At 43.7% G+C, this 14,093-nt stretch overlaps 1 protein-coding gene across 2 annotated transcripts in view; it reads left to right on the top strand.

The window, feature by feature from the left end:
• Positions 1-509: 509 nt before the first annotated feature.
• The window catches only part of CDC42BPB (CDC42 binding protein kinase beta), a gene marked incomplete at both ends in the record, with an annotated part of 85,599 nt that continues 72,015 nt past the window's right edge, over positions 510-14,093 (top strand). For both annotated transcript variants that reach the window (XM_079537268.1, XM_079537267.1), the window contains one exon: positions 510-687. In XM_079537268.1, the coding sequence (XP_079393394.1) occupies positions 510-687 (178 nt within the window). The remainder of the gene's footprint in view (positions 688-14,093) is intronic.

Below are 14,093 nucleotides of genomic sequence, written 5' to 3'. Positions count from 1 at the left end.
ATGGCTGGACCAGATTATCTTAGTGGTCGATGATCCCAGCGGTCTTTTCCAATTTTAATGAATCCACAACAGCGGCGAGAAGTTGCCACGAGGCGAAAGTGCGGCCGCGAACGCACAGCCTCCTCTCGGCCCCGCGACGAATCTGCCGAAGCGGATGCAAAGAGCAGACGGGCGCGCCCCTCCGTCCCCGCACCCCCCGCTACGGTGCGGCGCTCGGCCCAATCTTCCCGGGCCGTGCCCACGTCGGAGCGCGGCGCGTTGGGCGTGGCGGGCCCGGCGCGGAGGAGGAGCGGAGCCGTGAGCGGAGCTGAGCGGGTGCGGCCCTTCCCGCCGCCGGGGCGAGGCCGGAGCGGGAGGCCGGGCGCGGCCCATGGACCGGCCGCGCCTGAGGCGGAGCCCGTGGAAGGAGCCGCTTGGCCCCGGAGCGGCCGTGAGGGGTGGGAGGCGGCGCGGCTGAGCGGCCCCGGGGCCTTGCGCGCCGCCGTCCGCCGGTTCGGCCGCCCGGCACCATGTCGGCCAAGGTGCGGCTGAAGCGGCTGGAGCAGCTGGTGCTGGACGGGCCGCAGCGCAACGACAGCGTGCTGAGCGTGGAGACCCTGCTCGACCTGCTGGTCGGCGTCTATGCCGAGTGCAGCCGCGACTCGCCGCTTCGCCGCGACCGATACGTGTCCGACTTCCTCGAGTGGGGTGAGCCGGGCGGCGGGCCGAGGGCGGGGGGAGGCGTTGGCCCCGCGGCGCGGCCGGAGCAGGGAACACCGGCTCTGGGTGCGGAGTCCCCGAGTCCCGCTGCGAGCCGCTCGGCTGCGGAGCGTCCACGGGCCGGGCCGACCCCAGCGGTAGGGCGATGCCCCGCTCCTACGAGCGCTGCCGGGCTGCGGGAGGGCTCCCAGCTCCGCCGCTGTGCCGGCCCTGCTGCGGCGGGAGAGAGGTTACGTCCGTGTCCCTTCCGTTCAGGAACAGCCCCAAAGGACGGAGTGCTGCCAGGCGGCCTTTGTGGCAGCTTTGTTCAGTGGTTTTGTGGCACTAAGCGGGGTGATGGTGAGAGCCCTCCGATAGCGGACAAAAGGAAGCGTGGATATGTGCTATTGCACTTTTATCCTAAGTTTTCTGTCCCTCGGTGCTTTGTAAAGGTTGTTGACTACAGGCAAGCAAATAGAAGAGATTCTTCCCTGGTGCATGCTTAACTGAATTTATGTTAAAACGGCCATGGTGGCTGACTGGTTTATTCAGCTGAGTAAGTTATGAATAATAATGTGCAGTGAAGGTGACTTAACTTCTCCGTGGAAAAGGAACTGGGGGTGAGGGAGGGGAGAGCACTGCTCGCCAGAACGCTGTCCTGTTTATCAGCTGGGCCATGTGTGTGCGGTTAATGAGGCTTTTAAAGATCTCTCTTAAAAAAAACCGAACCCACAAAACAAAGGATTTCCTTAGGGAGGGGGAGGGGCGATTTACTTCAATGGATGCAAGTGTGCCCTTGGAGCTTCCACTGCAGTGCTGAGACGTGGGGACAGCTGGTTCTCCTTAATTTCTGTGGGGACCACCACTCTTTGTCATACGCTAACCAACTAAGAGGATTCACTTCCTGGACTCTTCTATTGACGTCAGTAATGCGATTGCCAACTGAATAATTAACCACTTTATCACATCTGCCCTGCAAGCTGCAGCCAGGGGAGCATTGATTATTTGTTTCGTGGTGGGAGCTTTGTGTGTCTTCTACGAAGTGCAGTGTGTTGTCATACTCTTGTTTCCCAGCTGATAGCTGTAGTGAGTGAGCATATATGAACTGGTTGGAGTGATACAGCGGACTGCCATGGTACTTAAATCATTCTCTTAATTTCTATCCTTTGAGACAGGCCAAAGAGAGAGATGCTTCTTCTGTAGTGCTGTTGGTGGTTGTGCCTTGCTGATGGATGCCCGTATTGTCCTTTTCTGTGTGATGGAAAGACCAATTATCCAGCTGTTTGTAAAATTGCTTTTTTAAGTTCTATTTGCAGCATCCACTGAATGTGAAAAGGTTACTGACTTGATGAAAAGTGTAGGTCGCAATAAAAACAATGTGTAGCTCTTACTGCAGCGTGGGATTACCCTAGTATAACAAAGTGCCTATTCAATAAATAATTGAAATCTATGTGAGCTACCATCTGGTGCTGCAGAGTAGAGATAGAAGTTTATAATCCGTGCTCTTCCTGGTAAAAGGATGGACCTAAGTCTGGACTGCTGTATATTTGTGTTCCATCAGCCGGGAATATCCTTAAAAGCAATTAAAGCTGATACTCTGGGTTTCTCCCTTTCCTTCAAGCTGTTAAAAGCAAGTAAATGCCAACAAGATACCTTTTATCTGTGTCCTAATGCCCTCACAGCATGTTTCCACTGACAAGGAACTTGTTTCTGCCTCCAGCTAATAAGGAAAATAGCATGCCAAACACACTAATCTTCCTCATGTCATGATGCGCAGTCTTAATTACAGTTCGTTTCTGTGTTAGAAGATATTCTGGATTGATGCGCTGTGTTCTGTGTGCTGTTATATGTCTGTGGCAGCATGAGAGTGTAGCTAAATATTTGGGATATACTTTGAAGATCGGCACATTTCTTTATCAGCTGGAGACAGAAGGAATTTCCTTTTGACAAAATGGAGACTTATCACTGACAATGGAAATAAGCTGCACGAGTCTGAAGGTTAGGTTAAATCGAGCTGTGTAACAAAGCATTCCTCTACAGTTGTACTGTGAGACTCGGGCCAGTTTCTCCCAGCTGACATCCAAGAAACTTTACACATCACCTGCAGTGGTTAGTGAGCCCCGTATGATCGATCTCATTGCTTCTGTCCTATAAACCTGGCTGCTGCTCCCTGCAGTCCTGCCACAGGCTTATTTCTTCAAAACCTCCTTCCTATTTGGTAACCATAGAAGAGTGTAGGGTGTGGCCATTTGCCCAGGGGCATTCCATCTCTTCAGAAGCATCATCAGAATCTGCCATTTTAACCTTGGCAGTTGTAGCTTTCCCATGGTGAATGGCATTTTGGATATTCTATACTTTTTTCCCTATGCTGGAATTATAATAATTTTTTTTTTTCTTATGCCAGGTATCTTTGGAGAAGGACTAGCTGAGCTTTCAAGTGAAGATTTCAGAAGTAGTTTTCTTCCAGTTACTTTTATTTATAAGAACTCTTGAATAAGATCTCACTCAATTAGCTGTCGCTGTATTGTTTACATAATGGATACTAAGATAATGCTCAGTATTTCTAGTGGGAATTAAATCCAAGTTTGTTAACTCAGCAGACCCGTGTCTTACATGTTCAGCAAGAGTTTGCCAAATCTGTGCTTAGTGTCATTTTAAGCCATTGCTGCATATGCTGCTCCTAGAGTGAGAAATAATAAAGAACTTCAATAGCCAGCTCTGTTTATTCCAGTTACACTTTATCTTTCCTCTCTGAAGGTTGTCACCAGGACTGCCCAGCTGAGAGGGCTTTTTGGCCTCTGAGGCCAAGTTCCTTGCCTGTCCCTGCCAGACCTTGTAGCACTGTAGGGTTGCCACGAGAGCTATCTGGTGCTGGGCAGTCCTGGTGTCCTGAAAGGCCCACAGATCAGCCTTGGCTGATGGTGCCCAAGCCCACTGAGACAACCCAAAGATGCGGCAAGCAAGGAGGAAGGTACACGGCCTTTGGAGTTACTGAGAGGATTATGCTGGTCACCAGTGCTTAGTAATGTCTGTGCACTGCAGAGGGACCTCCTGAGAGACTTATCCTGAAAAAAGCATGTCTGACCTTCTGCATGACAAGGAGAATACGACAGGGTGGGGAGCCATCATGGCTCGGTCTGCATGCATCACCTGCCCTACAGTTTGGCTTTTAGGTGCAGTGTGTTCCTCTGTACGGAGCATGTTGTTCCCTCATACTGAGGAATATAAAGCTTTCCTAATCCCGCACTGAATGTACTGGAGCACAAGGATGGCTTGCTCACAGGGTTACTTCACTACAGCCATGCTCACCTAACGTCACTTTATTATTCAGGACTGATGTCAGTGGGCTGTGCAGTGCTTGCTGCCCCTTGCTCCAGCCAGCAGGGGCTGGCACAACCAGCTGCTCCATTCTCCAGCAGATACTGGCAGGAGTTGAGCCAGTCAGCGAGTGTTTTTGGTGCAGAGTCTAACAGGAGTGGGCCTTGTTGGTGTTCAGAGTGTTCTTAGTGCTGCACAGGCTTTCTTACTCCAGCCTTTGTTTCTTCTGATCCTGTTTTGTACTGCTGGCACTCTGTGTAGGGTGGGATGGCAGTCATCCCCATGAGATTTGTTCAGCATTTCACCCTCCTGGACTACACACTGGCTTGATTTCTTTGTGAGAACACCTCAAAGCTAGTGTCTGAATAGGTTAGATTGATCTTCTGCATTCTCAGTTTGTGTAGGGTCTGCTCTCCATTTAGGCTGGTGTTCTGCTTTTGTTTTTTCTTTATTGCTGTTGTTGTTCTGTTTGTTTGTTTTCCCTGAGAAGAAGTAACTTGAAGGCAGGCTGAAGTTGTGGGGAAAAGAAAGAAGTCTGCAGCTGATTAGCACAAGTAGGCCAGCTGGGCACCTGCTGTCAGGCTGCTTGGCTGGCATAATAGGCAGGCAGTGCATGCTATTGTAGTAACAGCAATTTATTCTCACTGTGGCTTAGGCGGGGGAAAAATGCGTGTGTAGATGCTCAGCAACATCTCCAGCCCAGCCTTGAGCTGCCACTTTTGGGTGGATGTCTGTTACATGGGTGGCTGTGCCATAGATGGAAAAATCATGTGCAGAATGCTCAGCAGAAGGGTTGCTGTTCTGCTGGTGCAATGATTCACAGCTTTGGGTCACTGCGAGGACTGGTACTTCAAGTTTTGCATCTTGCTTTTGGTGGGGGCTAAAAGAGGAGTCTGTGAGTTAGTTTTGCAAGTCTGCTCCTAGACCTACTTTCTTCTCCTTCCAGCTGCTTGAGAGGCATGTTAAGCTTTCAAATAAAAGGCTCTAATGAGTGAAGAGAGAAACTTGCAGTGGCCTTCCTCTCATAAGAGTTTAGAGTCTGTTCTCTCAGCGTGGAATGGCTGTATTCACATATGTGGATGTGGACCTGAGAAAGGGTCACATTTCTGCAGCCTGCATATAGGGCTTCTTCAAAGCTTGCTGCAAGGTAGCCCTAATCCTCTGGCTGCCACAGAGACTGATATGCTAGAAAATGGAGCTAGGTAAGGACGGGGATGTGGTGTGTGGTACTGGTGCATGAGACAGAAACTATTTTGAAGTATTTTTGAGATGACCTTAGAGCTGTCAGGCTTGGAGCACTGCTTATGAGGATGTTCCTTGTGGCCTTTTTTGGGTAACATCAGGAAAAAGTGTCACTTAATGGCATGTTTCTTGATTTGAGTTTTGTTAGCTTGAATTCTCTTCCCTTCACCACTTCCCCCTTTCCTACCCTTCCCGTCTGCAGAAAAAGCCAGGAAGTGCCTCCAGCCTCTGCGGACCTGTTTGACATCCTTCTCTGCAGGCAGAAGCTGGCCAGAGAGTGATAAGCCTGTTGGGAGACAGCTTGCTTCAGTAGCGTAGGCAGCTGATGAATGAGAAGTCTGAATTTCTGTCTCTGCCTGAAGTCCTTCCGACCGATTGCTGAAGCCTGTTGTGGTCGCTTGTACTTGAGGCAGCCGCAGGAGGTGGTGGGTGAGGCTCTTGGGGCAAGGAGCTACAGCCTTGCAGAGGTTGTGGAAAGGCCGGTGGTGGCCATGGTTTCTTTGTGTGCTTTGCAGCGTGGATACAGCTGGAAGCCTTTCCTGCTCCCTGAGGGCTTTTCTGTGTTCAGAGTCAGGGCACTGTAGCGTGGGTCGCCTTTGTGAGGAAGCCTTTGGCCGTCATCTGGCAGACAAGCACTAGCAGGGCCACTGAACCCTGGCTTCCAGCATTCTCTGCTGTTAACGGTTCTTTTATGAAATTGATGTTGGGATTAAGTCATGGTGGAGTAGCAAAAACTGCTTACAAAAACATTAGCTTTAAGAGCTCTGTAGTCAGGGCCAGTGATCTGAAGGCACGAGGTTCAAAGCTCACTACTGAGTACATAATGGACTCTTTACAGCACATCTCTTCTAATCTCGTATTTTTAGAACAGGGCAATATCTTTTAATGACTTTCTGTAATATTCTGTGCAATGCTGGCATTGAATGTGGAGTTGTGTTCTGACAGTGTGAAGGTACTGTGGCTTGGAGGATGAGATGCTCGTCAGCATGTGCTATTAAAATAGCAGCTGTTCTGGGCAGAGATTGTCCCTTGTGCCATCCAAGGAAGTGGGCATTGCTTCTGTCCTGTGGATAGATAGTTTCCAAAAGCTTGCTAATAAGTTGCTTGTTAAAGGCCACTACCTGTTTTGTATTTTAAAGTTGTTTATATATGAAAAGTCAGCAAGGGATAGAGAAGTCATTGCTGAACTTGTATTCCCATAGAAAACATGCACATGCTGTCTGGCACATGATAGAGGAGAACGTAGAACGCAGAAGTAAGGTTCCAAAAGCATCCATAAATCTAACACTTTTCAGACTTGTTTCATGTAGAAATACAGAAGTCATTTTCGTTCCTTTTTTTTGTAGGTGATATATAGATACAGCGTTTGGCTAAGAAATTCTTTATTTACGCCATTAAAACTTCCGTAGTTGGCACCACTTACGCGTTCTCAGTGGAGAGAAACCTCTTGGATGTTGGTTTATTCAGCAGATTTGGTGCAATGAACTTTTTTGTCAAGTGAAGTTGAAGTAACCTTTTCTTTTGCAAATAATTCACATGAGGGGGTGAGTCAGTATCTGTTACACCTACGAGAAGGAAACGGTTTTAACTGCGTGAGTCAGGCTGAAGAGACTTCTTTCCTCAGCTTTTTTTAGCAAGTTGATTTTGCTTTATGGTTATATATTAATACGTCGGTTTTCAGAAATCTTGATCTGTAGCTGAGATTAGCTGGGAATGTTAAACTACAGCAGATTCTTCAGACTTTAGGAAACTTACATCCTTCCTTATAATTTGAGACACTTTGTGCAAGCTGTTTTTGGAAGGCTGTTACAAAAAGGAAGAATTATGATACCTAAACAGTAGCGAATGTATCAGAGCCATTAATGGAATGTAGTGCTTAGGATGCAGATTAACTGCATAGACTCATCTCCTTATTTACCCATGTCTGAACAGATGATTGGGATGCTGGCTCACAAGCAAAATCGTTGGGAAAGGTGACAAGGGGCTTATTGAAACTTTTTACTAGATTTTTGCTTTGATAATGCTTCAAACAGAATTAAGCTTCATTATCTAAGGCTCTTGCAAAGTACGCATGAGAATTCCAATCTGTTCTCGATGTAGTCACTAAAGAGCTTATATCACACTTGCTAATATGTCTGACTGAAGCTCTAGTATTTAAAAAGAAGGGAGGGGAGGCTTGATTTTAAAAAAGCTTTCTGAGGTAAAAAAATTTTCAAGTGCGTTCAGGCTGTGGTTTGGTGTGTTCTGTTCTTTTTAAGTGTCTCCTAATACTAAAATATTCCACTGTATTTTCATCAATGTATGCAGATTGCTGGAATGCAAGCTTCCACTTATGAGGACCTTTGTTCCTATAATGAATGTAGCTTTTTTCAATAGGAAACTACACACTGTTTTCTTAAGTCCTGATTTTGCATAGACCTCAGTAATCATGTCTGTACTTGGGGTGCATTCAGATTAAGCATGTGCATCCATCATTACCAGCTGAGACTGTGTGCCTGAGTTAGTAATTTCTGTCATTTGTGCCATCAGGGTCTTAACATTGAAATCTGTTATTACTTAACCATGGCTTGAAGCTTCAGATGTGACTGGTGCCTCTGGGTGCGCAGCTTGAGACCTCTGTGAAGGAGTCTGAGGTTTGGAAAACAGCAGGGATGTCTTCACTGAGCATTGAACATTTAACATGGATTCATTAGTCAGGTGTGCATTAATGCAGGCTGAGGTGATGCTCTTACCTTGCCTAAGTGCAGTGCCATTAAGGACTTGATATATTCAGCTGCCTTTCCCCAAAAAAGCCAACTAGAGGAAAGACGAGAAGCAGCATCAACTCCAGATATATCCCAAATTCTTTTCACGTTTATGAATGTTTTCTGGCAAAAAAAAAAAAAGTGGGTAATTGCTTTGTGAAATCCTTCTTGAAGTTCATCTATGTCTGTTTAGTGAGATGTTCATTTTCAGGATTTTAAAGAAGTGTATAAAGCATTCTGTCTGAACATTTAATTCAGCTTAATCATAGGTTATTTTGTTCCACTTTTCATAAAAAAAAATCAGAGATAAATATCAAAGATGAAACCAATTTAAACTCTTTAAGTGTTTATGTGGAAATCAATGTTTTTTTGTTAAAGGAGTGCTGCAACTATTCTGCCAATATTGTGCTTTTCTTCAGGACTGTGTGGTTCGTGGGATTTGGATCCTTTCTTATAGAAGATGGGAGCTCAGTTAAAGTATAGCAATGTGGCAGGAGTATGGCTTCCTGCTTGCAGCAGCTCCTCAGCTGAAGTACTGTACGTCTTCCCTGCCTGTGATTTATGGAAAAGCTTTGGACCTCTGCAAATTCTCAGAAAATGCATAAACATGGCTTTTGTTTTCAATTGCTTTAAATGCTGGAGTACTGTGGAAATAAACAGCTGCGAACTTTTTTCTTTAAAAAGAAAAAAGATTGAAGGTGTTATAAACCTTGAATGAGTTTTAGAGTTGTGCTGGGTGTGTTGGGGGAAATCTGGCCTCATCTGAGGAAGGAAGAGGTAATACTTCTTGAGCATCAGAAGCCATTGTCCCTACTCTTGTGGCATTCCTCTGTCCTTGGTTTCCCCCTTCTTCCAGAGATCAGCGCACACCCTGGGGACGGACGGCGGTCCTCTCTGCTATTTCTGCTGCTATCACAGCACGCCTTCTCCTATCTTAATCTTCCACATCCTTTCTTGGCTTCTTCGTGCAGCTTTTCTGTGTGCTGCCAGTTCTATTGCTGCCCTTGACGTGGCTGATCAATGCTGAGGGCTGGAATGCTCTGCCTGCCTTTTATTTTGCTGTAATTAAGGCAGAGTAGGAACAGCAGGAGGGTGACTTTAGACACCAAGATCCTATTAATGTCTTGAAATATGTTCTCTCCAGGGTTTGCTTTTTAAGGTACATGTTTGGTTTTTAAGTTTAGCTCTTCATGTGATAGGATCAATTATCCTCCACCCTCAATTTTTGTGTATGATTTGTGTTCTCCTTGACTCTTATTAGTGCTAGGAGATGAATGCAGTGTGCGTGTTCTGCAGACTTTGTTCTACTGGCTTCTGTCTGTTCTGGGACTCGATTCAAAGAAGTAGCATGTGTCTTTTTTTTCAGTGGTTGCATATACTTCATGAAGATGTATATACTGAAAATTAAAAAAAAAAAAAAAAAAAAAAAAAAAGGCAATAGGGTTTCTGTTATCTAGTATGTGATCATTTGGACACTGTCCATGAGTTGCAATGGGAATGTAACTTCTCTTGGAATTTTCTCTCTTTTATACTTGTGTGTTCTTTTTAAGGCTGGGGTGGGATTTCACTGTGTGCTATCAGTGGGTTCTTTTAAATGCTTTTGTTGCCCTGGAGCCCTGTCAAGGGCTCAAAAAAGGAAATGGCGTTTTTATGATTCAGGACCTCACCCTGGTTGCCTTATTACATAGGGAAGGGAGAAGAACATTTTTACATGCACAAATGACTGTAAATGATCTAAAGATCCTAATAAAATAACTGGTAAGAAGCCCCTGGATGCTTGGTTATAAGTGCAGGGCGAAGACTAGAGTTTGTGGTAGATAGTCTTTCTGCCTTTTATGGATGACATGGTATTTTTACTGAATTCCAGAACACATCATCCTTCAGAACAGACTTCCTGACGACTTGCAGATAAGGCACTTCTTGTGTCACAGGGAAATAGTACAAAAAGTTTTCTTTAGGCCAGATTTAGCGAGGAAAGTATCTCAATTGTATGCCATCGTATTGCTGTACTGAGGGATTCAGTTTGACTATTTAAACTTCTACTCTTGTAAGTGTAGATTTCTATTATCAGTTCAACTGGGGTTTCCTGGGTACTTAATTTAAGTTTGGAATAATGACAATGTTAAACTGTTTTTAAGCTGTAGTTTTGCTGTCTGATAAATAATAAAAGACAGCATGCCATGGGGATGCCTAACTGGAGACTGTTTCAGGCCCACAGACTGTCTTTGTGTTGCTCTTAGAAGCATTTACTGGTCACTGAGGCAGCTGAACTGTAGTTATTGCTGTGTGCATATTCTTGAGGGCCAGCAGGATTTACTGGGTTGGGTGTAGTGCTGTACCTGCAAGGCTTGAGGCTGTCAGCTCTGCATCCATGGCTAAGAGTATGCAATCCTTGTGCATCCTAAAGTTGACTTTTTCTGATATAAATTGTAAAGGTAAAAAATGTAATGGCGGGGGGAGAGGGATTAATTTAAAATGTTTTCAGTGCTTTTTTAGGAGAATGTGTCCTTAGGAAAGACTTTGCAGTAGTTATCCTGAACATTATCAGTTTGTGCGTTCTTGAGTGACTGAACCCAGTAGTAGAAGCGCCCTGGTAGATTTTGACAGAATCAGAATTGGAGGTACTCTAGTTATAAACTTGCTGCTCTTGCAGGTACTATTAAACATTGCAAAGGTTTTATTTAATGTTTCAGGCACCCTCAGTGGAGGGTGAGGATATCTGACATCACATTTGATACTTTACTTTTTTTTTGATACTTTTTTTGATACTTTTGCTTACCAATATTGTTTTTTCTTCACATTGTGAACCTCACAAAGTTGGACGCAAGTGCAGCATCTCACACTGTGGACTTGTAAAAGCTGGGGAATGACCGTCTGGAGAGCCTTCAGAAAAGGATTTGGGGATCCTAGTAAAGAGAAAGTGAAAAAGGAGTCAGTGGTGCATCTTTCTGGAAATGCAGGCTGCCTGTATACTGGGCTCCCACAGCTCCATCCCAGAGTATCTTTAAACCTTAGTTGGACCAGGCACTGCACTACCTGGCTAAACTTGGACTTTGCCTCAGGAAGTTGGACTCTGTGATCTGCAGAGGTCACTTCCAGTGAAAATGTTATTCTGATTATTGTTTGTTTTTTTTTCCCCTGTGTTTTAACATGAGAGTTCCTCAGACTTTTCAGAATGAAAACTGAAATAGATGCCCATAAATCATTCTTTGTTGTTGGTATATAACATAGTTCAAGTAACTTGTGTGAATTCACTGTTCTTTTTTTTTTTTTTTTTTTTGTAATCTCAAATGTTTACCCTGATTCGTTGGCATTTTACCACGTAATCTGAAGGTAAGTATTGGCCAAATTTTAGCTAAATGTTGGACTTGTGAATTATGAGAAACTAAAGTTGTTGGTTTTTTTTCCTGCGTTGTTTTGTTGTGCTTCTAATAAAAGTGAATTTCCTCATTCCTGCAATAGAATTACAAGAACAGGTTTTAAGAACTTTTGAACTTACACTTTATGTCTTTTGCCTTTTCCCAAGTACCATTTCCTGATGTTCAGTTGTTAGTCTTGACAGTAGTTGAAGTATTTTTAAAGCTTTGTTGCATGTGGCTGTGGGAAGCCTGCAAGCCCTGTGTGGCTGTGAGGCTGAATCACCGCTTAGGAAAATAAAGGTGGTGTTGATCTTCTAGATATTAGTGCTGTATTACAAAGGGATCTCTATCTAGTAGAATCCTGAGTATTCTTATGCCTGACATGACAAGAAGTATGTCCAAGCAGTTGCTAACAACAGGGTGAAATAAATCTACCTCATAGCTGTAAAGATCTAATGGGAGATTATCCCTGGTTTTTGTTTTCCTCTGTAAGATAAAAACTCATAAAACTTGCGTGAAGTTGGACTTGAAATATGGCTTTTCATCCTGGTATTGTTAGTGCTAGAGCATTAGCAAACCAGAACTCACAGTAACAATTTCAGTGTTAAAATCATATTGCCGTATGGAAGATAGCATGGTAAGTACAATCAGTGGTAAGGATAGCAATGTATAATTGGAAAAGAAAACAGGAGCTGCTTCTTTTTATTAGTGGTGCATTGTGAGTTTTGATAGAGTATACTCTAAATGGCACTTGACTTTCCATACAAATAATTTGTGTTCTTGAGTAACTTGCCTACAGTTGAGCATCTGTGGACGAGGAAAATTTCCCTAAACTCTTCAGAACGTAATTAGACTTTACAAAATGATTCCTAAATGTATTGAAGTCTGGTAAATATCCTTATTGGAGAATGTACACTGTCAGTTTTAGCAGGAAGGCATCCACTGGCAGTGTGATATAACATAATGTACTGGCCCATTACCCTTTTGGGACAAGGGCTATGTACGTACTTGAGAAACTTCTGTTGTGTCTTAATTTTTCAGAATAAACCTTTTTCCAAGTAATGTATGGCTGTTTCAGGTGCTGTGGTTCTGAGCCCTCAGCTGTGCTTGTGTTTCATTGTATAAAAAAAAAAAAAAAAAAAAAGTGGTTCACAGCATATTCTGGTTTCGGTGTCTTGCTTCCCTGTTGGGATGTACCTGCACACTTACAGATGCCATTACTTCGCTCCTGTTCATTCCCCGTGGTAATAACTTCTTTTTTTGTGCCAAGTCTTGCTGCGTAAAACTGCTGAGAAATGTCTTCCCACTTCTCATATGTCCTTGATTTCCTCTTCATTGTTCAGAATTTTTATTTCTTATTTACTAACTGATTTAGAGAAGCCCCTTTCAGGCAGCAGTGGATGCTTTTGCACACATTGGTGCCATCATCTGTTGCATCACTAATTGTAATGTATCACTGTGCCCACTGGTAATGATAGCTGTTACTTCAAGTACATGCTTGATAGCTACTGAATAAATAATACGAAGACTTCACTGGAGAATGTGCTCCAGTGACTTACCTTCAGAGCTCTGCGGGGAGCTCTGAAATGGGTGACAGCTGGTGGAAGATAATGGATTATCTCTCTTGCAGAGCATGGGCAAGACCTACTTCTTACTTCAATCTCCTTGCCCTCATCTCTCCCTCCCCCATCATGCCCCATATAATGCCTAAGAACTCGTCCTCTATATTTTCAGAGGGACTTAGGCAGAGAACGTTATCTCTTTTGTGCAAAATGATTCACTGGCAAGGAAGTAAATTTAGCTGTGTGTAACAATTCATGGAAGAGGAAATCAGTGTTGTTGACTCGCAGTCTTTTAACACTTGTCTAGAAATCAGTTGTTGAAGTATTTAAATTGAAATGAGCATCAATTATAAAGAACTAGAAGAAGCATCACTTAGTCCAAAGTATGGATCATTGCAATATAAGCAGTGGTCAGGCCAGCCATCTTTATCACTTCTGGAAGCACCAAGTAGGTGTACTTTAAGAAAAATCTTAAAGATCATGTACTGAAATGTCTGTTATACAGGATTTTGAAGAAGGAACTGATGATACTCAAAAGTATGTGATAACTAGAAAATTCTTACTTAACTTTTATGGGTTTTGATAGGTTCATGTAAGAAAGATGAGACTCTGAAATGACATCCTAGTTCTTTGAAAATGCATTTTTTAGAGAGCAGTCCCTCAGAAAAGACCTACTTGTGCAATTTTGATTTCATGTGGTACAGCTGTAAATGCTCCTGACTTTTCTTCTATTAAAATGCTGCTGAGCTAACAGATGGAGGTGAACTTCTGACAGCAACTTCACAGTCTTCTCAGTTAATATAAAAATTCTTACAATAAGTTGGTACGTTTTTGTTCCTGTGCAAGAGGAACTGCTTGTGCCATCTGAGTAGAAATTGGTACAAAGTGACACTGGCTTTTTTTTATTACTGTGCAAGTAATACCATGCAATAGTTCAACAAATTGCTGCTCCTGATAATTATTTTTAAAGATTTCACAGAGCAGTCTTTTCTAATGATGGTGCTAGGAACTCTGTTTTAAAATTTAAATTATAAAGGAAGTGAAAAACAGACTTCAGCTCCAAGAAATCAAGAAATAATGATAAAGTGAAAATTGCGTGGCTGCTAGGGTATAAACATCAGGGCAGCTGCTGGAATAATAGTCTTGAAGACATCAGTTCCTTTACAGAAGATTGTAACAACAATTCTAAT

The sequence above is a fragment of the Tetrao urogallus genome, assembly GCF_951394365.1.
Source record: "Tetrao urogallus genome assembly, chromosome: 6".
In the NCBI taxonomy this organism is placed as follows: Eukaryota; Metazoa; Chordata; class Aves; order Galliformes; family Phasianidae; genus Tetrao; species Tetrao urogallus.
This window is presented reverse-complemented; position numbering and strand designations above follow the sequence as displayed.